This window comes from Drosophila pseudoobscura, chromosome 2 (assembly GCF_009870125.1).
Source record: "Drosophila pseudoobscura strain MV-25-SWS-2005 chromosome 2, UCI_Dpse_MV25, whole genome shotgun sequence".
Lineage (NCBI taxonomy): Eukaryota > Metazoa > Arthropoda > Insecta > Diptera > Drosophilidae > Drosophila > Drosophila pseudoobscura.
This window is the reverse complement of record NC_046679.1, coordinates 23,742,237-23,764,779: the sequence shown is the minus strand read 5'-3', so window position 1 is coordinate 23,764,779 and position 22,543 is coordinate 23,742,237. Positions and strand designations below refer to the sequence as shown.

At 43.6% G+C, this 22,543-nt stretch overlaps 5 protein-coding genes and 1 long non-coding RNA gene across 6 annotated transcripts; 5 read left to right on the top strand and 1 right to left on the bottom strand.

The window, feature by feature from the left end:
* Nucleotides 1–4,661: 4,661 nt before the first annotated feature.
* LOC117183284 (uncharacterized) lies at nt 4,662–7,301 on the top strand. The gene is made up of 2 exons (XR_004468421.1): nt 4,662–7,215; nt 7,272–7,301. It is a non-coding gene; the product is annotated as an uncharacterized lncRNA (long non-coding RNA).
* Nucleotides 7,302–9,261: 1,960 nt separating this feature from the next.
* LOC6897665 (probable cytochrome P450 313a3) lies at nt 9,262–11,197 on the top strand. Its single transcript, XM_002137767.3, has 7 exons — nt 9,262–9,475; nt 9,537–9,737; nt 9,808–9,993; nt 10,053–10,125; nt 10,191–10,317; nt 10,372–10,951; nt 11,009–11,197. Exons 1-7 carry the CDS (start codon nt 9,322–9,324, stop codon nt 11,167–11,169), a joined length of 1,482 nt encoding a protein of 493 aa, XP_002137803.2. The 5' UTR covers nt 9,262–9,321; the 3' UTR covers nt 11,170–11,197.
* Nucleotides 11,198–13,325: 2,128 nt separating this feature from the next.
* On the top strand, nt 13,326–14,317 carry LOC6897664 (probable cytochrome P450 313a1). Its single transcript, XM_033376482.1, has 2 exons — nt 13,326–13,941; nt 13,997–14,317. The coding sequence occupies exons 1-2, from the start codon at nt 13,326–13,328 to the stop codon at nt 14,155–14,157; spliced, it is 777 nt and encodes a 258-aa protein (XP_033232373.1). The 3' UTR covers nt 14,158–14,317.
* A 57-nt stretch (nt 14,318–14,374) lies between these two features.
* Nucleotides 14,375–15,593, top strand: Pglym87 (Phosphoglyceromutase 87). Its single transcript, XM_001359463.4, has one exon. It carries the CDS (start codon nt 14,458–14,460, stop codon nt 15,376–15,378), a length of 921 nt encoding a protein of 306 aa, XP_001359500.4. The 5' UTR covers nt 14,375–14,457; the 3' UTR covers nt 15,379–15,593.
* Nucleotides 15,594–17,326: 1,733 nt separating this feature from the next.
* LOC4802610 (chymotrypsin-1) lies at nt 17,327–18,372 on the bottom strand. Its single transcript, XM_001359462.4, has 2 exons — nt 17,584–18,372; nt 17,327–17,526 (listed from the first exon to the last, which is right to left on the bottom strand). The coding sequence occupies exons 1-2, from the start codon at nt 18,313–18,315 to the stop codon at nt 17,362–17,364; spliced, it is 897 nt and encodes a 298-aa protein (XP_001359499.4). The 5' UTR covers nt 18,316–18,372; the 3' UTR covers nt 17,327–17,361.
* Nucleotides 18,373–21,376: 3,004 nt separating this feature from the next.
* Nucleotides 21,377–22,423, top strand: LOC4802608 (chymotrypsin-2). The gene is made up of 3 exons (XM_001359460.4): nt 21,377–21,486; nt 21,544–22,145; nt 22,213–22,423. The coding sequence occupies exons 1-3, from the start codon at nt 21,396–21,398 to the stop codon at nt 22,366–22,368; spliced, it is 849 nt and encodes a 282-aa protein (XP_001359497.3). The 5' UTR covers nt 21,377–21,395; the 3' UTR covers nt 22,369–22,423.
* The last annotated feature ends 120 nt before the right edge of the window (nt 22,424–22,543 follow it).

Below are 22,543 nucleotides of genomic sequence, written 5' to 3'. Positions count from 1 at the left end.
GGGACAGATGTGTTTCTCCATCAGATACTTGGCTGGATTCAATTAGCACTGGAGCGATAGTGATAGAGGGTGAGATTCCTTTAGATTCCTCCGTTTTTATTGCGCATATCAAATGGGCATTCGACAAAGGTATCCTCGATTGCGTAGCCCTTCAATTAGTTTGATATTTCGAGAAGAAACTGAGAAGTAAAACTGCTAATTTATGGATGTGTGATAACTTGGATCATTGTTGGATTATTCGGAGCAAAAAGGATTCAAGTGAGTAAAATTTGTGATTTATATTTAAGCTGATTTTTGGCGCGATTTTCGTCGCACGCGAATCTACTTTTATACAAGTTCTCCTATCGCTTTTCAATATTCCAAAATAGCCAAAAGTAACGTAAAATTTTAATGAAAATTCGTGAAAATCTTTTTACACAAAACAATACCTATTGTGTTCCGAAGATTTCCATTTCGAGCTGTCAATAAATATTTATGAAAATAATAAAGTCAACTTCAGATGCCACGCGGCTTTTCTTTCGGATTTCCTTTCTTCTGTTCTTCCCCTCCGCGAATGAAAATTAATTTGTTTGCTTTCAACGCATGGAAATACTCGTATTCAAAAGGATCAAGACGGCGGCTGCTTATGCATATGCAAAAGGTAGAGGCCTGGGCGAAAATATTTGCAGAACCCAAGGGAGTGGGTCAAAGGCTATGGCACACATACACACCCCGTGCTTCCACTCTGGTGAGGCACCACTGCTCGCAGTTTTCCAGCAGTTTGCAACAATTTTCTATGCCAATGGATATGCAAAAACCTCAGTGCCTCCCCTCGCTGTCACCACGTTCCGCTTGACAATTATGTTTGTGCCATTTTCAATAGATTTTCCGTTGATTTCCGTTTGATTTTTTGAATTTTATACGAAATGTTGCTTTTTCCACCGTTTTTTCCATTTTGTGTGTGTCTGGGGGAGTGGAAAAATCGAAAATGGTGCGAAAAATGTTCCTGGTCATTCCACGGATGGTAGGCATCATTAATTATCATTTTCATTATGATCTGTTGCCGTGACTAATTTGATTTTTATGTTCGCAGATTTTTGGTTGTTGTAACAATGGATATATGTATGTATGTATGCTGTATCTTTGGGATATCCATGATAAAATGGTAGAAAAACCACATTTTTGGGACTTATATTGTAAAACCTTTATTTTAGAAATTAGAGTAGTTTTCAGACCAGTTTCCAGTTTTTTCCTGGGAAACTTTTGTCCAAAGCTGATTCCCATGGAAGTATCTGTTTTACTTGAGTTCCAACGGTCAAAAGTCCATCAAATGCGCAGACGGTCCAGCAATTTTACTGGACCAAAAACAGCTTGTCACCTTTTGAACCTCCGCCCCATGTCACTGACAATTAATAGAAGAAAGTTCAAAGATTTACCCTAAAAAAAGGATGAAGAAAAGAACACACTTCTTAAGGGATTTTCCTACCAAATGGTCGAGAATCTTTGATCTTTCAGAGATCTTTACCACCGTGAACCCCTCCCCAGCATCATCATCTTCATCCCTTTTTCTCTCCCTTCGCTGTTGTTTGCCTTTCGATGAACTCTTTAACAGAAATTAATTTTTTCCGTTTTTTTGCGCCCAAAAATGATTGGGAGAAAAAAGGAAACGAAACGAGCATCTTTGAATGAGACAAGATGATGGGTTGGTTGGTTAGGTTCAAGAGTTTTGGGTTCAAGGGGTACGCGGGCTCTTTACTTTATTGGCACAACAGCAATTTATTAATTACATGGCGAAGGGCTTCGGGGCCAAGACTAAAAATAGGCAATATATTTGATTCGAATTAGAAATGATCCCTCAGAGGAATTATCTGCTAACCGCTTATGTCATACTCGTACTCAATGTATTTGTCTTGTCAAATAATCGACTAGATTTGTTGTTGCATTTGTTTCGAAACGAAAGACATTTTATGTGTTCTCCTCTACTGATAAGGATTTTGAAATTCAGTGAACACCACATTTTTATAGATTCCCCAAAAAACAAATTCAAAATCAAACCGCACAGCACTCAACCCGCATGAAAGATTTCATAAGCGGAGGAGGCATTAAATTGATAAGGAACACTATATAGTAGAGGAGAGAATTAGAATTGAGAGATAGAAATTATTTGTGAAATACTAAGAAAATCGTGAACTGATAAGCCGCAGTAAATACTCGAGAGAATTATTGCATTAGAATTAAAGAAGTCTCCGTGAAAATTGGTAAAATTATTGTTTTATAACTCGGATATATCCGTGATAACAGGGAACGGACTTCTAAGCAGCACTATACCAATAAAATCTAGCAGTAATTTGATTAGAAATCAGAAAATAGTATCCATCGAATGGCCTCGTTGATTTTCGTTTTTTTTTTTTTTGATACCGCGTGCGCTCCACTTTACGGCTGCCTTTGTGGTCTCCAACTGGGAAATTGTCTTGTTTCTGGTTTCCCGGGTTTCCTTTACAAATTTATGTTTTTCCTCATTTGCCCCCAGCCCCACCCTGCCCGGAAGTTTCCATCTCTTTCGCTCGTGCAGTGATATATGCATCTGAAGGAGAGAGGGAGGCTAGAGGAGCTACGTATTTGGTTAACAAATAAAAAAAGAGCTCTGCTCTGCTCTCAGCCACACAGATACAGCAGAACATACATGCATACACACCAACCAGCTTACAAACACAGATACGTAGTCGAACCACTCAAAAAGAGGCGTGACTACCCATTGAGTGATTTCACTGTGAGTGGAATGAGTTTCGTTAAGAATCTTTCTGATTGCCACCCCAGTTGGAGAGCAGAGACTGTTGTCTAACAGAATGTTAAGGCAATTTATGGCGGAAAACAGTTGGATTTATGGTTAGCGTTTGATATTGGAATTTTGTTGAGGTAGGGAGCAGCTGGTATACGAAAAGGTATATCAGGGGTGATGTATGCAAGTGTAAAGATATTATTTCATAATAACCATACCAAATTACCTTTATGAAAAGAGGCAGTGCTGGAAAACATGAATCAGTGTTGGAAAGAAATATTTATAAAAAATACATGCAAATTTCAAAAGATTTCAGATTTACACAAGATTACTAATGAGATCTAAGGGTTTGAACGTTAAATAATGCCTATAATTGGGGTTCTATCTCTGGATAGCGGGATAATTCTTAGATAAACTTTTTAAGGCCGAATTCCAATTCAACCGAAGCACACATACAATAAGTTACGATAAAATGGATACCATCTAAAGATAAATCAACAAAACTTCTTAGAATAAACATTGCCGTGTCCCATCTCTGATTCCCTCGAATTGAATGAATATCAATTCAACACCTTTTCTACCAAATTGCATTCCAGCACTCTTTTGCCAATTTCTATAGCTTTTTGTATCTACCATCAATCAATGGGAACTGGTATTTCTTCGGCATTCCCGTTACACTAATATAGAAATCGAGTGGAAGTCGAGAGGAGAAAAAGAATTTATGTGGCAGCGCCAACAGGCAAAAATGTAAAATTGTGAAATTCCATTGCGAAAATTCTCTATTAATTAACAACCTTTTCAAGGCATTTGACGTCGACCGACTCTGACTCCGTGCTGGGAGTGCTATACGATGCACCGCGACGATGCCCATCTTCTTAAGACATGATCGCAGCTTGTGCCCATAATAATTAATGATGTGGCGCAGAGCCGGGGCGGCAGCTCAACTTTTGCGCTGTTGCTGTGCAAATATTAGCAAATTATTTTAGTTTTAGAAAATCCCCCCGCCAATCTCCCCGACCCGACCCGACCCACAATCGGGTGTCGTCTCTGAGTTTCAGTCTCAGTCTCAGTTCTTGGTGTTTACACTGCGACAGCACAGCCGTTTGCCAGAAATGTCAATTTTCTTAAATACAACGCCCAACTCCGACTCGGTCTTCGAATCGGGTTTTGTCTTCGTCTTCGCCTTCGTCTTCTTCTCTGACTTTGTCTTTGAAGGATGAAAAGTCGAGCAGCATCCCCTTCTTGTGCCTCTGCCTCTGTCTATGGGGGCACTAATGATGTTCCTGTTTTGTGTGGGTTACATTCACTCGCTCACCCTCTCCCTTGCGATTCACTCTGACAATATTTGCACTTTTCCATTTGGTTAAATGCTGCCCTGAGCTCCCAGAGCCATCCATCCCATTCCATTCTCTCAGTCTCAGTCTCAGTCCCAGTTGAACCTTAATTGTTCCTTTGTCAACTACTCGGAGTAATTAAAAACACCTTTCAACTGTCGACTGACTGACGGTCGGACCGGGGAGAGAACTCCAAGAGTGAAAGATGTTCGACAGCATTCTGTTTGATTAGCAAATTTGTCAAATTTGTGGCAAAAATCCATTTATCAATTCACTAATGATTTTCTCCCGGTTGTACGGTATAGAGGAGAGATTGAGAGTCTTAAATGGCAAGAGGTTAGTAGTCCTGGGTGAGATTTACCCAAAGAGCAAACTCGTTGGTACAACTGTACTGAAAGTTGGCTAGTTGGCTCGACTGTATTCCAAAGAGAAAACTCAACGAGAAATTACACCATTTCCATAATTTGCATATGTAACGAGTACTCGAGCTCGTATTCGTACTCGTACTTTCTAGAAGATTTCTCTAAGCAACAAAAAATTAATTAAAACCACCAGAGTAACAATTAATTTTCAATTTGAGTCGCATAAACATTTTAATTGTTTGTCTCCAATTTAGCTGCCACAACACGAATGAACAAGCAAACACATGTTCCAGGGGTAAGGGAGTGAGATCTCTCGTTCCGGGCTCCTTTTAACCATAACCATATACGTATATGCCACATATGTACTGGGATTCAGATTAACGCTTCAGGCACGCTCCAGGCATCTTTGGCTTCAGAGTTGGGGGCCGCCTGTTCCATGAATTTCAATTCGCGGTGCTGCTGCATCCACCCCGCTCTCTGCTCATTTATGCCACAAAGCGTAAGCAAACTTTCAAGACGGCAATAAAATCGCAAGACGCCATGTTTAACTGCCGCACAACTTCCGTAACCACTAAATTCACATGGCGCACATCCTTCCCATACATTTAGCATCCTATTTGCATATGCCTGAGGGATAAAGGAGCCGGAACTGAAGCTCGAGCGGAATCTGAAGGATGGCGTGCGGCTTCCTTGTCATATTTCCATTAGCATTTGCCATTTAACTCATCATGTGAGTGCGAATGTGTATCTCTCTGTATCTCTGGGTGGGCGGATAAGTGTATCATCTTGCCTTGGCGCATTTATTGCCCATATTTGAACATCCGGCTTTTATCCTTTCGCTCCACGCATCCTGGCGCGCGCCGTAATTGCTTGCTGCCTTTAGCGCCTCGGCTCGCCTATTGTCGTGGGTAGCGAAAACTTTATTACTTCCATTGTTCGACGGTGTTGTGGTTGTCGTGGCTGTCGTGGCGTATGGGTAATGACTGGCAAGTGGCAAATATGCCACATTCAAAGGGAGCTCTAATACAATATTCAACGGTATCTAATACGACGTTCAAAGAGTGCTCATACGATATTCAAAGTTTTATCTGACACGATATTTAGTTAACATGCCGGGATAAATCGAATTCTTCTTATATCAATATCGTATCCCTGCATTAATGCATTTTGTAGTCCTTTTAGCACGGTGATAAGCACCTTCGATATACGAAAGAAAACTCTCGCGATTCTTAAAACAGTGAACCAGCATCGACAGTTTCCATTGATTCGTTGTAAAGAACTTAACCTCGAAACCGAATGAAATAAACGCACTGCAATGAAGCTACTGATTGTTGAACTCTTGAACTGTATCGGGACTTGATAGAAACGCAATCAAATAATTGCGCAAAGTGTGCCACAATCAAATATAGCAACAAATTAACCAAACGCCAACACCACCAAACATTCTCCTACTGCAAATCGATAAAGCCCCAAAGAGAGGAGAACTGAGAGAGGGAGATAGATGGAAAAACCACAGAGAAAATATTATAGAATTATCCAGTTGGTGGGGATGGATCGGGCAGACCGAAAAGCGATAAGTTTACAATTGCTTATGACTTCAATTAATCTGTGAAAGCGCCTACGCAGGCAGGCAAGCGGCCATACGACCAGGCGGTGGTGGTGGTGGAGGTGGGGGCGAAGGCGGAGGCGGAGGAAAGCAGTCAGGCAATCGATGTCTGGACGGAGAATTCTTCTGCACGAAAATAGAAATTGCAATTGAACTTCGGAAAAAAAAACTGGCTGTGGTCTGGCTTTGGGTCGGGCTCCACAGCTACAGCTAAGCTACAGCTACAGCTACAACCTCAACATAAGGTTCGGGTCTCAGACCGCAAACGCAGCCGCCGCAAGACAATTTGACCTGAAACTTCATTGAAGATGTGCCCGGGGTCTAGCCTCCAGTACGCGTCCGATGCAGTCTTTGAAGAGAACCTCAGAGCCTAAAAGAAAACGGTAAATGACTAAGTCATTGGCCAACTCCCAGGCACAATGATGACGATGTTGCTGATGATGAGGAAGAAGGTGCAGACGATGATTGTGATCACGATCATTATAATTATTTGACTTTGGCATTATTATCAAAATGGAATCGCATGCATGTCCATGTCCACGTCGCTCTATGGGTGGGAGACTGGGAACTTGAACTCGCACGCATCTGCAGATGCACCCAGGATGGAACCAGAGCTTAGCCCTATTTCACACACCCACGCGGATGGTATGGGATGGGATGGAAGGAGATGGGGACACACACGGGACAGGTTCCAGTGGAGAGCATTCATATATTTGTAACAATTTTTAGCCATCTCTCTTTTTCATCTGTTATAATTTTTTGCAGGTGTCTGAATCCTTTTGCCGCTTCATTTTCAATTTACGCAAATGGAATCCAATTCGAGTCGGAAAATGATCTTCCGATGTGGCGTACACACATGAGGCACTCGCCAGGTGCTCAAATTGCCACAGGTACGGGGCCGAAATTCAAACAACAGCCACAGGAAGGGGTTATGGTTATCCGAGCAAAGTTCATGGCCAGTGGACGTGTGTGTTCAGATGCATCTTCATCTCGATTGCAGGCCGCTCAGCAGCTGTGCGGTAGCCTCTGCTGACCACTTGGATTATTTTGGTCAGCCACTGGTTCGGTGGATCTACGGATGTCATTTGTGGCACCTTTGAACTCCTCACGCGCCTCCTGGAAATCATGAAAGCGCCGCATCTAACACGGAAAGTGGTAAGCGATTTTTCTTTTATTATTTTTAACTTATTTTCACGTTTTTTTTCTTGTAGCTGTTTGTTCAAAGAAAATTGAAAAGTTGATTAAGCTCCAGGCGAAATGTAATCATTGGTTATGGGATGGTTTTGGAGCCAGAGACTGAAATTGGGAAAATGGAAAAGTATACTGAAAGTTGTCTGTAGATGGGAATACATCAAGAAAGATACATTGTTGTGTAGACTATGAGATGGGAGGTGTGGCCGATATACAATAAAGTTTTTAGATACGTTCATAGATACTTTTGTCGCCTAGAATTTGAGATACAAGTTAAGACTGGTTGAAGTAATTATGATAGGAAATATGTACATGTATTGTGGGAATGTGATTATGTGATTTCGAGGAATGTACAAATCATTTTCTATAAATATATTCCTTATCTTTGCTTTTTTCGAACTAAAAACCACTCTGACACACCATTGATCAAATTTTGTATATATACACATGCATATAAATTATACAAAATCTGTCCATTGTCGGTCATCTATCGCATCTATTGCAAAATCTGCCATAGTCGCAGGACGGTAACCACTTGGCAGATGGTAAATCACCTTGGAAACCATAAAACTTATGGGGAAAAATGTAATGATGGAGAAAATGAAAATGAAAACATGTCAATGTGAGTAGGTAAAATGGAGCTTAGCATAAAATGAAAGATTTGTGCCCGACGAGCGAGTGGCTTCCATTTGGGGCCGCCTGATGAGGAGGATCTCCGACCCGGACCAGAGTCAGAGTCACAGCCAGGGCACAGAAGCAGCCATAAAGTAGCTTTTATGGCCACTGGACTCCAGGCGAAACCGATGCCCCAAGTCGAGATGATAAATTGTCTACTATGGGCAGTTGGCTGGCTGGACGTTTGTCGATTATTTCCCTAGTTGGTTTTTATTTTTTCTTAGGCAGGTCGACAACTTTTCACTGCCGACGACACTAACGGCTACCATAGATCAGTGCCGAGCTGGGAGTCCTCTCCACTCGAGTCCCCCAACCCAGAGACTCTACTGAACATTAGATTAGACAATTTGTAGAGGGGCTTTGCCTCTGCTCTGCCGAACAGTTTGTGCCTCCAAGCAAGCGCCAGGGTCGAGGCTTTATGGAATTTATCAGCCCCCGATCCCACTCTCCAGGCACTCTCTCGACTCACCTCACTCCGCTCCTCTGGCGTTCACAGTTTCCTCTTCGTGTTAATTGAAAATTGTACGGTAATGTTGCTTATCGCGGTGCTATCATAGACGTCGTCGTCGTCCCAACATTGGGTGTCTCTGGGACTTGCGTGTGCCGTGCCGTGTCGTGTCCATGTTTCGTGGGCAGGCTGCCGCACTGCCACACCTTGCGAGGCCGCACTTGGTGCCTGTGCCCCAAGCCACGCATCGGATCTGACTTTTATATATTACGAGTATTCTATGCGGCTGCTGGCGGGTGAAAATTTCTTTCTAACACTTTTTGACAACTTTCGGCGGAACGCACTTAAAAACAATTTATCGCCGCTGACATTTTTCGAGACTTTAATTGCCCCACACACACAGCATCGCCGGTGGACTTTTCGCTCTGGTCCAGCTTCTTGTCTACTCTTTTGAGCAACAACTTTGGGGTCTAAGCCGGGTAAGCGGCGTCTTAGACTGGTAAGCAGTTGACACGATTCGCGGCTTAATTGATTTTCTACCCAATATGAATGATGGATGAAGAGTCGATAGAGCGAATAGAAAGGAGGTACCTTACAAGAATATACACTCTGGAATATGTAGATGATCTAGGAATGAACCCTGAAAAATGTAATTTCTTTACGTGCACCTGTGTCATTCCACTGTCAGTTGGCCGTGAATAAAGTCATACTGTACTCATCTGTACACATACAAATTTTGAACCTTTAATGGCCACTCAAGGTGCAATTAGCTTCAATTAGCTCCAGATATGGGTGTTTTATATTATGTATATCTAAAGGAAATACTTATAATTACTTAGGCAAATCCCTGCCAATTTTATATAAAGCACACTTGAGGCCCTCCCCAACAAATCAGTAGCGAAAATCCCCCCAATCACCATATTACGAAATTATTATATTAAAAAAAAATGTACTCGTTGCATCTATGGATAGCTGTGGGGATACTTGCCTGGATATATTTTCTGTGGAGCCGACGGAGATTCTACTTACTGATGCTGAGGGTGAAGGGTCCTGTTGGATATCCATTCCTTGGCGTTGCCGTGGAGTACCTACGGAATAAACGTGATTGAGAGCCCGAAAAATACAATTAATTTTATTCTAAATTAACACTTCTCATCTCCAGACAACATGGAACAACGCAGTAAGCAATTCCAGGAGTATGGCCCAACCAACCTCACATGGATTGGTTCAGTGCCAGTCCTGGTTACATGTGAGCCAAATGTTGTTCAGGATGTTTTAACGTCTCCCCATTGCCTGGACAAGAGCAAGATTGCGTGCAATCCATTACGTCTTATTTGTGGCCCAGCAACTTTTGCATTAAACGGTACAGGAATATATATACATCTATATCCATATCATATCATTCTTATTAAGAACACTTTTTTCTGAATTAGGATCACATTGGGTTGAACGTCGCAAGCAGATGAATCCCTCATTCAGGCACAATGTCCTGATGAGCTTCTTTCCGCTGTTTAATGAGGAGACGAAGAACCTGATATCTTTGCTGGAAACCTTTGTAGGCCAGGGTGAAAAAAAACTATTGCCTGAGTTCATAAACTGGTCCTTTAGAACATCCATTCGTAAGCAATCTATCTCGTAGTTCATTAACCATCAATGACTATATATCTTCAATATATAGAATCGACAATGGGCAGCGATTTAAAGGATAATCCAAGCATTATGAATGGGGCAATACAAAAAAAAATCAGCAAGTACGATTGAAATAATTTGAGCTAATCCAAACAACATCAATTCGTAATTCTCAAAAATGTTCTAGTCTTATTGAAGTGACATATCACTTAATTACATTTCCGTGGCTCCAGAACCGGGCTATCTCAACGCTCTTCGGCTTTGAAAAGCGAAAATCAGAAGCGATGATTCATCTGAATGCATCTCTGCAATCTGTAAGTAAGCCATTTTAGCGTTTAAAGTATAATTTAAAACTCTTCCCCGTTCAGATCCTACAGGAAAAGCTGAAGACACAAGGAGATGAAAGCAAAGAATCCTTGGCGAGCAGGAATATAGTGATTAATCGGGCAATGGACTTCCTAAGAAGTGGTGATTTTTCCTACGAAGATGTCAAGAGCGAGTGCATTCTTACCATTGTTGCTGGGTTCGAGACATCGGCCATAACAGTCTTCAATACTCTTATTCTTTTGGCCATGTTCCCCGAATATCAAGATACAGCCTTTGAGGAGCTTAAAGATGTCTTTCCAAATGCAGGAGACTTTGAGGTGTCCTACGATGACCTGCAGAAACTGGTCTACATGGATCGTGTGTTGAACGAATCCTTGCGGTTGCTTCCTCCTCTTCCTTTAATTCCTCGGGAGGTCACAGAGGACTTGAAACTGTCAAATGGTATTCTGATCCCCAAAGGCGTCACAGTGGCCATCGACATATTCAACACTCACCGCAACAAGGATTTCTGGGGCCTAGAGGCGGATACCTTCAATCCCGACAACTTTCTCCCCGAACACATTCAAGAAAGGCATCCATACGTTTTCATTCCGTTCAATAGGGGAAAGAGAAATTGCGCAGGTAGTTTTATTTTTTTCTACATCTTCGAATGGATATTATAGTATTTTGTATTTACAGGCCGGAAATATGCAGAGATATCTATAAAGATTGCCCTAGCCAAGATTCTGAGAAACTTTCGCCTAAGCACAAGCTTTCGTTTTGATGATCTCTCCTTCGTTGATAATATTGTTCTAGAGTTTAAAGAGCAACCACTTCTTGAATTGCAACATAGGAGGTGATTGAAGTAGTTTTCCAGGCAGAACAAGGCCAATTGGCTGCAATTAGCTTCAGTGATATGTGTTTTGTAATATGTATGTATAAAAGAAATACTTATACCTACTTAGCAGGGACCGTGACTGTTATAAGTTTTAAAATAAAAGTTTTCAGTATAATAATTATTTTTTCTATTTTTATTTGAAATAATCAAAAATAAAGCTTATTATTCTAAATTTTTCAATAAAAAAGAGTTATCTTAGATTTTTATTTTAAAAGGTACAAATAAGAATTATTCCATAACTTTTCGAATTTAATATACTTTTTTGAACCAAGTGGTGTAGGATCCTTAATATTCGTCTTTGAAGGACATGCGATGTGACATATGAATCATACATCAAGAATATTTTTATATGTATGGTAATACACCACTTGGTTAAACAAAAAACTTTCTTTTTGATTTATAAAATATAATTTTTTACAAATATACTTCATGGGAAAAATAGAATAACAACTTGATCGACGTTGAGATAAATGCAGCAATGAAAAGAGCAATTCTTAAAGATTTGCAGCAACTACTTAATGAACATCATGCGTTGATGATAAATCCATTGAATGGTGAAGAAACGACAAAGAAAGTTAGCTCGATGCATAATTGAAACATTGAGCATTGAAAGATCTACGCAATGACTCGAGATATTTGTGGCGCTATGACAAAAAAAAAAAAAAAATTACAAAAAAAAGAACAAAGTAAAACAACATATTAAAGAATCGTTAAAATACAAAAATAATTATGATAAAATCTAAAATCTTTTTTGCTTTTAAGGCGGATAAAAGTTCACCGGGCTATCTCAAAATGGTTCGCTATAATTTAGCAACATTTAATTAAGAGCATTTTTTGTTGCTTGGAAGAACAACGTCTGCCGGGTCAGCTATATTATATAAAAAGTAATGTTGATTGTTTCATTCTCACCTAAAAAGTTTTCGTATAAAAGCTTATACAGAGCCTCCTCAGAGATACTTCAATCTGTGAAATCAGAGTTTCAGCTATACTATATAAAAAGTATACCTAATGTTGACTGTTTCATTCTCACCTAAAAAGTTTTCATATAAAAGCTTATACAGTTGAGGCTCTGTACTTCAAATTGTAATATCAGAGTTTCAGTCAAATAATGATCACGTTGCAACTGTGGATAGCTGTCGGGATACTTGCCTGGATATACTTTCTGTGGAGCCGACGGAGATTTTACTTACTGATGCTGAGGGTGAAGGGTCCTGTAGGATATCCGTTCTTGGGCAGTGTCGTAGGTTTTCTACGGAATAAACGTGAATGAAACCTCACAAAAGACGATTAGCGTTATTCTTTACAAATACGCAATATCCACAGGTAATATTGGCCTAGCAGGTAAAGTGGCCGAGAAATATGGACCGACCTTCCTCACGTGGATGGGAACAGTGCCAGTACTAGTGACAAGTGAGCCAAATGTAATCCAGGATATTTTAACGTCTCCCCATTGCCTTGACAAAAGCCAGACTGCGTGCAATGCAATAATAATGAATTCTGGACCGGGAATTCTAGCATTACGAGGTACATGTATGACCCATCCATTTAATACCCCAACAAGTAACAGTTCTCATCGATTATGTAGGGTCACATTGGGTTGAGCGTCGCCGGAAGATGATTCCAGCATTCAAGAAGAATGTAGTGATGAGCTTCCTTCCGATCTTCAACGAGGAGACGAATAGCTTATTGTCCGTGCTGGACACTTTTGTGGGTCAGGGTGAGAGAGAAATACTACCGAACGTGTTAAACTGGTCCTTTAGAACCGCATATCGTAAGCAATCTATATACTTAATTCTATAGGTTAATACCTTAAACATCTAAGAATATCTATGTATCTTTAGAAACAACATTGGGCAGCGATGTGAAGGCGAATACAAGCTTCAAGAATGGAACACTATTGAAAAACTTCAAGTAGTAAGATTTTAATTACTTTTAATTACCTCATGAAAAATCGTAATTCTTAAAAACTCTTTAGTACTATGGAAAATACAACACTGGCGATATTATTTCCGTTGGTTCAGAACAGAACTATCGCAAAGCTGTTGGGAATTGAAAAGCGAAGAACAGAAGCGACGTTTGTCGTGAATGAACTGACAAAATCCGTAAATAATACATTTAATGCAAGGAATACATTTAAAAAAATGTTCGTTTCAGTTAATCGAAGAAAAGATGACTAATAAGCCGGATGAAAATCAAGAGTCCTTTGCGATCAGGAACACAGTGATCAGTCGGGTTGTGGAATTTCTAAAAAGCGGAGAATTTTCATACGAAGATGCCGAGGGCGAGTGCAGTATCATGGTTGGGGCTAGCTTCGAGACAACCGCCGTAACAGTCTTTAGCACTCTTACCTTTTTGGCCATGTTTCCCGAGTATCAAGATGCCGCCTTCGTAGAGCTTAAAGATGTCTTTCCAAATGCAGGAGACTTTGAGGTCTCCAACGATGAGATACAGAAACTGGTGTACTTGGATCGTGTGCTGAGCGAGTCGCTGCGGTTGATCCCAGCGATTCCATTGATAGCACGGGAGACCTCCCAAGAAGTTAAGCTATCCAATGGCATCCTATTACCCAAATCCCTGACTCTGTGTCTCGACATATTCCACACGCACCGCAACAAGGATTCCTGGGGCCCAGAGGCAGACAAGTTTAACCCCGACAACTTTCTTCCCGAAAATATTTCGAAAATTCATCAGTACGCTTACATTCCGTTCAACAAAGGAAAGAGAAGTTGCATAGGTAGGTTGGCTATTCGATATGTTTGAATATATATAAAAGTGTTTTTTGTTTACAGGCATGAAATATGCAGAAATAGCTGCCAAGGTTGCCCTGTCAAAGATTCTAAGGAACTATAAGCTAAGTACCAGCTTTCGTACTGAGGATTTTGTATTCATTGAAAATCTAAGTATAGATTTTGCTAAGAAACCTCTACTGGAACTGCAGCGAAGGGATTAACAAATTTGCTAATAAAACGCTAAAGTCTCGAAAAAATCTTGACCTGAGGTTTATTTTTTCGAGGCTTTAGCGTTTGTTGGGTGAAGTTCACTGCGTTTTTCTCCCCTATATAAACAATAATAAAACCGCAGAATCGCTTCAGCTTGTCAAATATTTCAATGTCAATATGTATAGAAGTGGATCTTAACCATATGGATCAGAAGCATATCATTTGAAAAGTAGTCAAAAATCGTTGGAAAATTTGAGTTTGAAACGGAATTATAAACTATACAAATTCTTGACAAAATTAAGTTTGATAAAATGTTGGCTCTTGCTGGAAAACCATTGGGAAGTCACGTTTTCATTGAACTGATGAAACTTTGTCCCATATTTAGTTGCTCCTACTCGAACTCGAACTCCTACGCCTACTCCCACTGCCACTCCAAGTCATACTCGAAGGATTCATGCCAGGAGAAGAAGGGCCTGTACAAGGTCGTGATGGTGCGGCATGGCGAGTCCGAGTGGAACCAGAAAAATCTTTTCTGCGGCTGGTTCGATGCCAGGCTGAGCGAGAAGGGTCTGCAGGAGGCCTGTTCGGCAGGAATAGCACTCAAGAAGGCCAAGATGGAATTCGATGTGGCCTACACCTCGCTGTTGACGCGGGCACAGGACACCCTGGCGGCTGCACTGTCGGCCAGTGGTCATAAGACGATTCCTATCTGCAAGACTTGGCGCCTGAACGAGCGACACTATGGCGGCCTGACGGGCCTCAACAAGGCAGAGACAGCGAAAAAGTTTGGCGAGGAGAAGGTGAAGATCTGGCGGCGCAGCTTCGACACCCCGCCGCCTCCAATGGAGAAGGATCACAAGTACTATGACATCATTGTGAACGATCCGCGCTATTGCGGACAACTGGATCCCAAGGATTTCCCAAAGTCTGAGTCCCTCAAGCTGACAATCGAGCGCTGTCTTCCGTACTGGAACGACGTGATAGTACCCCAGATCCAGGAGGGAAAGCGAGTCTTGGTAGCCGCTCATGGGAACAGTCTGCGTGGTGTGGTGAAGCACCTGGAGGGCATATCTGATGAAGCCATCATGGGCCTCAATCTGCCCACGGGAATACCCTTTGTCTACGAGCTGGATGAGTCTTTGAAGCCTTTAGGCACTCTGAAGTTCCTCGGTGATCCCGAGACGGTGAAGAAGGCCATGGAGGCTGTGGCCAACCAGGGCAAGGCCAAATAGTCGGACTTGATCTATCTTTAACCCATTTTCGATACCCGACAAAGGTGGACAAGGTCGAAAATAATCGATGTTCAATCCACTTGCATGCCAAACAAACAAAAAAAAAACAATTCGCCGCGGAACTGGGAATCAAGAATCGGAATCTGTGACCAAGAACTGTGGCGAGAACAACAGCGAGCGAAAGTCATGCAGCAAATAAATTTATTTGATTTTAATTGACAATGAAAAGTCAACAGAGATGGGCAATGGTCTCTTGGTCTCTGGGCAATAGTTCTCGGTCTTGGTTGCGGTCTTGCTCTCAGGGTCTGGATCTGTGGGTCTCGGTCTCGAACTGGGTCTGAACCGAGCTAAAGTCCAGGCATATTCATATTCATATTCATATTCATATTCATATGTGTATATTTTCATTGCGTTCGTTTAAGAAATCAGGGAATCAAGTGTGTCGCGTCAATTTTAATTGCTGTCCCTGTCCCTGGGTTCGCTTTTTGGATGGGGCTGGGTCTGGGGTGTGGGCTTCTTCCTCGGGCTGCTGCCTCTGGAATTTCAAATGGGTCGAATTTTAATTTGTTTAAATGAAATACTCATTTAGGTCTTATTGACAAACAAATTGAATTGATTGATCTAAATGAATTTATATGTTCAGCACAGAGTCTCGCAACTCACAGTCCGCCATACGGATAGTGCTGGGGATGCGATGGGATGGGGTTGGAGATGGAGATGGTTATATGTTTCGGTTCAGTTCGGCTTACTCTTGCACTTCTTTGACCCGCTGTTAGCTATCTTTGTATGTATGTATGTGGGGAGTGCGGCCGAGTGCCAGATTTTCGATGTTATGCTCTCGTGGACCGTAGCGTAGCCGAGGTTTCAGCTAGTAAATTGAGAGCGTGAAACGAGCAACGAAACTGACACTGTCCTACAAATGTTGTAAGGAATGTTAGAGACTAGTTACAGGCTACACTACACTCTTGGGCGTTGGTCCCTTTGGCAGCTACATACATGATACAGATTTAAGATTGGAAAACCTTAGCCTGAGAGGCGTAGTTCATAACGCGTTTATGGTGCCACCGATTGTATTGAGAAACCCTTATCATACAGAGGTTCGGTATTTAGCCATGAATCAGACACACAACTATGTTGGCTGGTGTTGCTTAAAAGAATCCAAACTCAAGACCATGAGCTCCACATTATTTGAACTTAATTACACAGCCCAGTCGGAGAAGTAATCCATGAGTCCACGCCGAAGCCATAGCCACAGACGCAGCTGAAGCCCCAGCCGATGGCACAGCCAAAGCGAAGCGGAGTCGAAGGTAAAGTTGGAGTCAAAGTCGGCGCCCCGGCAAATCGTTTCCACTACAAATACAAAATGCAGCATAGAAATTGCAGAAACATAAAAATGTTTGCACTTCGTATTTGTCGCACATAAAATCTAATATCGAATTACAAGGCGCACAGGCCTCAGAGGCGACGCAGTCCTCGGTTCCATTTCCATTTCCAGTTCCACTTCCAGACCCAAACACAAACCCCAGTCTATGTTCCAGCCTCTGGGAGTGGAGTGGAGTGTGTGCGTGTCAGCGAAACTTTGTGGCAGTCTCCTACTGCTCCTTCTTGCCTCCTCCTCCGGCGGCACGGCACAGCCTCCTTCGGGGGGACTGTCCATAAAGAAACTGAATTGAGTTAAATGTGCGATAAATTGCTTTTTGCATTTATCATGGTCGCCCTGGCAGGCGGCAGCGGCAGCCCGAGTTTCTCGCTGGAGACGGGCCAAGCCTAGACCATGAAGAGGAGAGCCTCCACTGACTCCGCAGACTCCAGTAAATGCTCCTCTCACTCCTCCACCCCACTGTGTGGCGAATATTGAACAAGATTTTTAATTAGTCGCCAAAACGAACGAAAGGGGAGAGAAACTAAATACGAAGACTCCAAGAAACTTATTCTGGTGCAGCGATGAGATTGCTTTATTTATACGTTGTCCGAATGTATTTATTAGGCCAGATCCTGGTTGATCACCTTGCTGATGTAGGGCAGGAAGCTTGAGACACGTGTGTAGACATCGGGCCTGCCCTGGGCACAGGTGGAGGACCCATACGAGACAATGCCCACCAGCTGAGGACGAGAGCCAGCCAGGATCAGAGGTCCACCAGAGTCGCCCTGTGAGGGATATCTGATCAGATCTGTCATATATCTAGGAAATATCTAGATGCTTACCACACATGCCCCTTGTCCGTGGGTAGCCAGGGCACAGATCTCATTCCGGGTCACACGGAAACCCTTCTGGTTGCACTCCTCATTCGAAATGGTGCTGTAGTGCAGCGCCTGAAGATGATCCGGCAGGCTGGCCGAGGAGGTGGCAGGAGTGGTTGATCCCCATCCTGTGAGACGTACCGCCACCTTCTCGCCAATGCGATCCGTTCCACCCAGATGGATGGTACCGATATCTGCGCGATTCAAGCGGAATGGGGGCGTCACCTTGACCAGGGCAATGTCGTTGATGATCCGGGGACTCATCGCGTACTGCGGATGCACATGCTTTGCCACCACCCGGTGGCGCAGGCCCCCGGACTTCCAGTTAAGGGTGCCAACCACCACACTGATGTTCTCCACCTTCATCTTCTCCACGCAGTGGGCGGCCGTGAGGACATGCTGGGCACTGACTATGGAGCCCCCGCAGAAGTGACTCCAGCGTCCACGTCGCTGCGCCTGCAGTGAGATTTGGAAGGGCACCGTCTCGTTCACCATTTGGCCGCCATTAATCCTAATGGGATCTGCTGCTGCGGTTTCCATGCTCCGCATGGGATCTGTTGAGGTTTTTGTGGGGGCTATCCAGGTGGCAGCCATGGTCACACTTAGATACAGACAGAATAGCTTTATGGCGAACATTACGAGTGCTGGTGGCACTTTTACTCCGACGCGAATGAGTTGGAAATGATAACCCCCCATGGTTTTTATACCTCCCAATTGGGGGTTGAGCTTATCAATTTATTTGGGCTAAGGTCTTGTACGAGAGCACTTACATATCGACATGTAAATGTTTGTGAACTTGAAATCTGGCGAAATTGGGCTTCCATTTGGGTTATACATGCAAGTAGGGATATAAATAGAGATGAATAATGACAGCAAGACACCAATACGGAACCACAGAAGTATCTCCTCTAAGGATAGACTTCTAGAGAGCCAAACAGTAGTCCAATTGGATCACCCGCTGTTCGTCCCTTGCGTGCCTGGTTATCATAACCTGGCGGAGATCAGCGAACCGAACCTCCCATCATATCCCATCTGGAGCCCCAGAGACATCGCTTGACAGAAGCGCCTACCTGTTGTCATCAATTAGGTAACAAGCTCACGCGACCGATAAATATTAAGCCAGTGCTAGCTGTAGCTGTATCTGTATCTGTATCTGATTCCACACACAACACAAGTATCTGGGCATCTGTATCTGCATCTGGGTATCTGCACTGTGCTCCGTGGCATGATCTCTTATCTGATTTGCAAATAAAAATCTGTTTAATTTGCCCAATGCCCAAGTCTGAGTCGGAGTCGGAGCGAAGCCAATGCCAGATCGCTGCATGCTCCGTACCTGGGAGTCATAATTTATATAAGACCAGTGGAATCATGTGGGGGAACGTGGAGGTGAGGCACTGCACAGTGCACTGCACAGTGTGCACCTTGCGAGGCGATGCCAAGCAAATTAAGTACTAAAATAAACGACCAATTTACTGATTATGCAAAACACGCAATTAATTTTCCGCTCGCTTTTTTCCAGACCAAAATTAATTGCCTGAGAGAGTGGAAAACTCATTCTGGAGTGCGTGTACGCGTTGTATGTTGTATGTTGTCCTGGCTGATCTTGTTAATTTATGCTGTCAGTCATAATCATTTGCATACGAGTTGGACAACTACGAGATCCAAGCCAGAACAAATCCATCTTCCATTGGCACATTCCCAAGAGCAAAGATCCCATTCACAATCCCCCATTCAGGCAATCACTATAATTCCACCTTTGACTACTGGGGCTACTGGGCTTCGACCCCTAGCATATGAGACCCTGGCACTATGCCTCCTCCTTCTCCTCCTCTTCCTCCTTTCACATCATAAAACCAGCGGCTCTGCTTTAAGAACTTCTCAAATAAATCACATTGAAGACGGTGGCAGTGGCGGCGGCAAAGAGACAAACAAGAAACACTCACAAAAAGCCGAAAACAAAAAACTCATAAAAATTGCACTGACAATGTCTTGGCTCCGTTCTTGGCCACACGCACAATTCTACAGAAGTTGGCACGAAGAACATGGCCCTGAATGAGGGCCAACCGAGATCCGAGAGACCCGATCCCCGATCCCCGAGACGAGAGGCAGGCAATCAAGCAAAATGTCATAATAATGATGGCGTCCCGTCGGAGCAGACGGGCCAGAGCAGGATGCTTATCTTGTTAACACCGAACGATCCAATAAACCCTGCTCAAAGGAAGGGAAGGGGTCGGATCGGATCGGAACGGATCTGGAGGTCTGGTCTGAAAAGTTGCTGATGAAATGATTAAAATGCATTTTATTAGCCAGAATTTTGAGCATCATCTGTGGAATTGCAGAAAGGAGTTGGAGTTTGAGTTATGAGAATAAAAGTTCGCAGTGAATTTTAGTCAGGGTTGGAGCGAAATATAACCAAATGAAGCAGAGGAAGTGCCTCTGTAGGCTCCATTAATCAACATTTTTGTGGCTAGAACAAAGCCTAATGAGTTTTTTACAGGGATTAACCTGTCAGCCTGGCTCACGCTCAAGGCGAAGCTCACATGCAAATTAGATGCGGGAATTAAGAATAAAAATCCGCAGATAAGTCATGCCTTGACAGGGTGGTCCAATTAACAAAAGCCAGCCATAAGGCAACACGGCAGGCGCCACAGAGCGAGTCGGAGTCAGATCCACAGCCACATCTACATCCTGTATGTGGGGTGTGGGGTGGGGTCTGGGGTGGGGTCTGGGTTTGTGTTGTGTGTTTGGCTTTGGCTTTGGTACTCCTCGTATAGCCTGATATAATAAAGCCATTTCAGGTTCAAATCGGTTCGGCGCTGCAACGCAACCCAGGACAATTAACACAGTAGTCCAAAGATCAAGACCTCAACAACGGGCAAGCCCAAGCCAAAGCCAAAGCCAAAGCTCCAGTCGAAGCCACAGCCCAAACAGAAACAGAATCGAAACGAAACGAAACCGAGAGGTGTGCATAATTAATTTGCGCCAGTGCGCCACACACACTCAGACCACAGAGACCACAGACCAGGTCCACCCAAAAAGGAGCAGCAAAATGATTCATTAGTTGGCTGCAATCAGCCCCGGAACTGACACATGGTTCTGTCTCTGACTCCGAATGTAGACCAGATAGCACTCACAGAGCCCGCCCAGACATCGGCCACTGAGGAAGAAGTCTCCTGACTGCAACTGCAACTGAAGCTGAAGCTGAGGCTGAGGCTGATTTGCATCGAACATGTGAGATAGTCTGGCTGGAAGGCAGAACAGGACTGGCAGCATCCGAGGTGTCCGAGGTGTTGATTGCCAGCGGCAGGTCTCCTTGTCTGCCACTCGACAATGAATTAAAAGAAATGTCCGCTGTCCGCTGTCCGAGGCCCCAGGGCGCTGCTTGTTTAATCGGAATATTTAAATTATACGCTGATTAAAACTGTGAGACAGATCTCACTGAAAGGAGGCACTGGTCTGGTCTGGTGCTCTGACTGCCCTTCTTGGGTTCTTTGCGTAGGTGTTATTACCAAGAACTGCGGAAGCAGCCGCCTCTACCTCTCCATGCCATGATTTCTGTGTTCCAACTGACAATTTTTACAGTCTAGACCTTCTTTTGCTATCACTGGCACGGCACTACCATGGCGACCTTGTTACCCATTACGTGAGGCGGGTGACAGTGACCACCCACAGCTGCACTCGATAAAATTCAAATTTCATTGTGTAGGTTTTCCAGCAGGGTGTATACTATATAAGGCCCAGATGCAGTTCCAGTGGCACACAAAGCTCTATTCAACATGAAGGTAGGCACTACTTTGATTTTGCTCTTTGTAGCTCTGATGGGAGTGGAGGTGATCCAAGGCAAACCCATGGGACGCATCATTGATTGTAAGTCAAACTTTGGAAAGAATATAGGCAAAAATACTAATACCCGACTATCCTCAGTGGATGCGTACTTCGAGGAGGCGGACACCAATTCCCAGGAACGCGTTGTAGGTGGCTACGATGTGCCCGAGGATGAGTATGTGCCCTACCAGGTGTCCATGCAGTTCCTCACACGGAGCGGCCAGCAGCGGCATTTCTGTGGTGGCTCCCTGATTGCACCCAATCGCGTCCTGACTGCCGCTCATTGCGTCAACGGACAGAATGCCAGCCGGATCACGGTGGTGGCTGGCATTAGGGATCTGAATGACAGCACTGGCCATCGTTCTCAGGTGCAGTCTTACGAGATGAACGAGAACTACCAGGAGCTGGTGACCAGCGACATTGCCATCCTAAAGATCGATCCTCCTTTCGAGGTGGATCAAAAGCGTGTGTCCACCATCGATGTGAGCGGCTCGGAAGAGGTGGGGGCCGATCAGGAGGTTCTTCTCACTGGCTGGGGCTCTGTCTTTCACTTTGGCACTGGTCCCTTTGCCAAGTATCCCACGGTGCTGCAGAAGCTCTCCTACAAGACGCTCAGCAATGCCAGATGCAAAGAGACCATGACGCAGCTCACGGACACTGAGATTTGTGCTCTGGAGAGATTTGGCAAGGGTGCTTGCAATGTGAGTGAATCCCTTAAACACTGATTGCTCATCTCTTAAACTTGGTCATATTTTCACTACTTTCCAGGGCGACTCTGGCGGTCCTTTGGTGATGCAGAAAGGGGAGTCTCTCAAGCAAGTGGGCGTCGTCTCCTATGGCACTGCTTTCTGTGCCTCCAACAGTCCTGATGTCTATACCAGGGTTTCCATGTTTGATGGCTGGATTGCAGAACGAATGTCCTAAGACTGTTAAACTTTGCCTCTGGTTTGATCAATAAAGATGATTTTGAATATGGAAATTACGAGTTTTTCTTTGCAACAATCACTCTATTTCTTTTTAGAAGGTAACACTTCTATGTGATAATGGTATTTTTGAATACTTTAACTAGGTTATTCTCCACCAACATTGCGAATACCCG

Excerpts from the sequence above, each read along its gene's own strand:
- LOC6897665 (XM_002137767.3), top strand. The coding sequence starts at position 9,322 with ATGTACTCGTTGCATCTATGGATAGCTGTGGGGATACTTGCCTGGATA. Across the intron at positions 10,126-10,190 it reads ATACAAAAAAAAATCAGCAA|TCTTATTGAAGTGACATATC; the intron begins GTACGATTGAAA and ends AAAATGTTCTAG. Across the intron at positions 10,952-11,008 it reads GGGAAAGAGAAATTGCGCAG|GCCGGAAATATGCAGAGATA; the intron begins GTAGTTTTATTT and ends TTGTATTTACAG.
- LOC6897664 (XM_033376482.1), top strand. The coding sequence starts at position 13,326 with ATGCAAGGAATACATTTAAAAAAATGTTCGTTTCAGTTAATCGAAGAA. Across the intron at positions 13,942-13,996 it reads AGGAAAGAGAAGTTGCATAG|GCATGAAATATGCAGAAATA; the intron begins GTAGGTTGGCTA and ends TTTTGTTTACAG.
- Pglym87 (XM_001359463.4), top strand. The coding sequence starts at position 14,458 with ATGTTGGCTCTTGCTGGAAAACCATTGGGAAGTCACGTTTTCATTGAA.
- LOC4802610 (XM_001359462.4), bottom strand. The coding sequence starts at position 18,315 with ATGGGGGGTTATCATTTCCAACTCATTCGCGTCGGAGTAAAAGTGCCA. Across the intron at positions 17,527-17,583 it reads ACGGACAAGGGGCATGTGTG|GGCGACTCTGGTGGACCTCT; the intron begins GTAAGCATCTAG and ends TATCCCTCACAG.
- LOC4802608 (XM_001359460.4), top strand. The coding sequence starts at position 21,396 with ATGAAGGTAGGCACTACTTTGATTTTGCTCTTTGTAGCTCTGATGGGA. Across the intron at positions 21,487-21,543 it reads CATGGGACGCATCATTGATT|TGGATGCGTACTTCGAGGAG; the intron begins GTAAGTCAAACT and ends GACTATCCTCAG. Across the intron at positions 22,146-22,212 it reads TTGGCAAGGGTGCTTGCAAT|GGCGACTCTGGCGGTCCTTT; the intron begins GTGAGTGAATCC and ends ACTACTTTCCAG.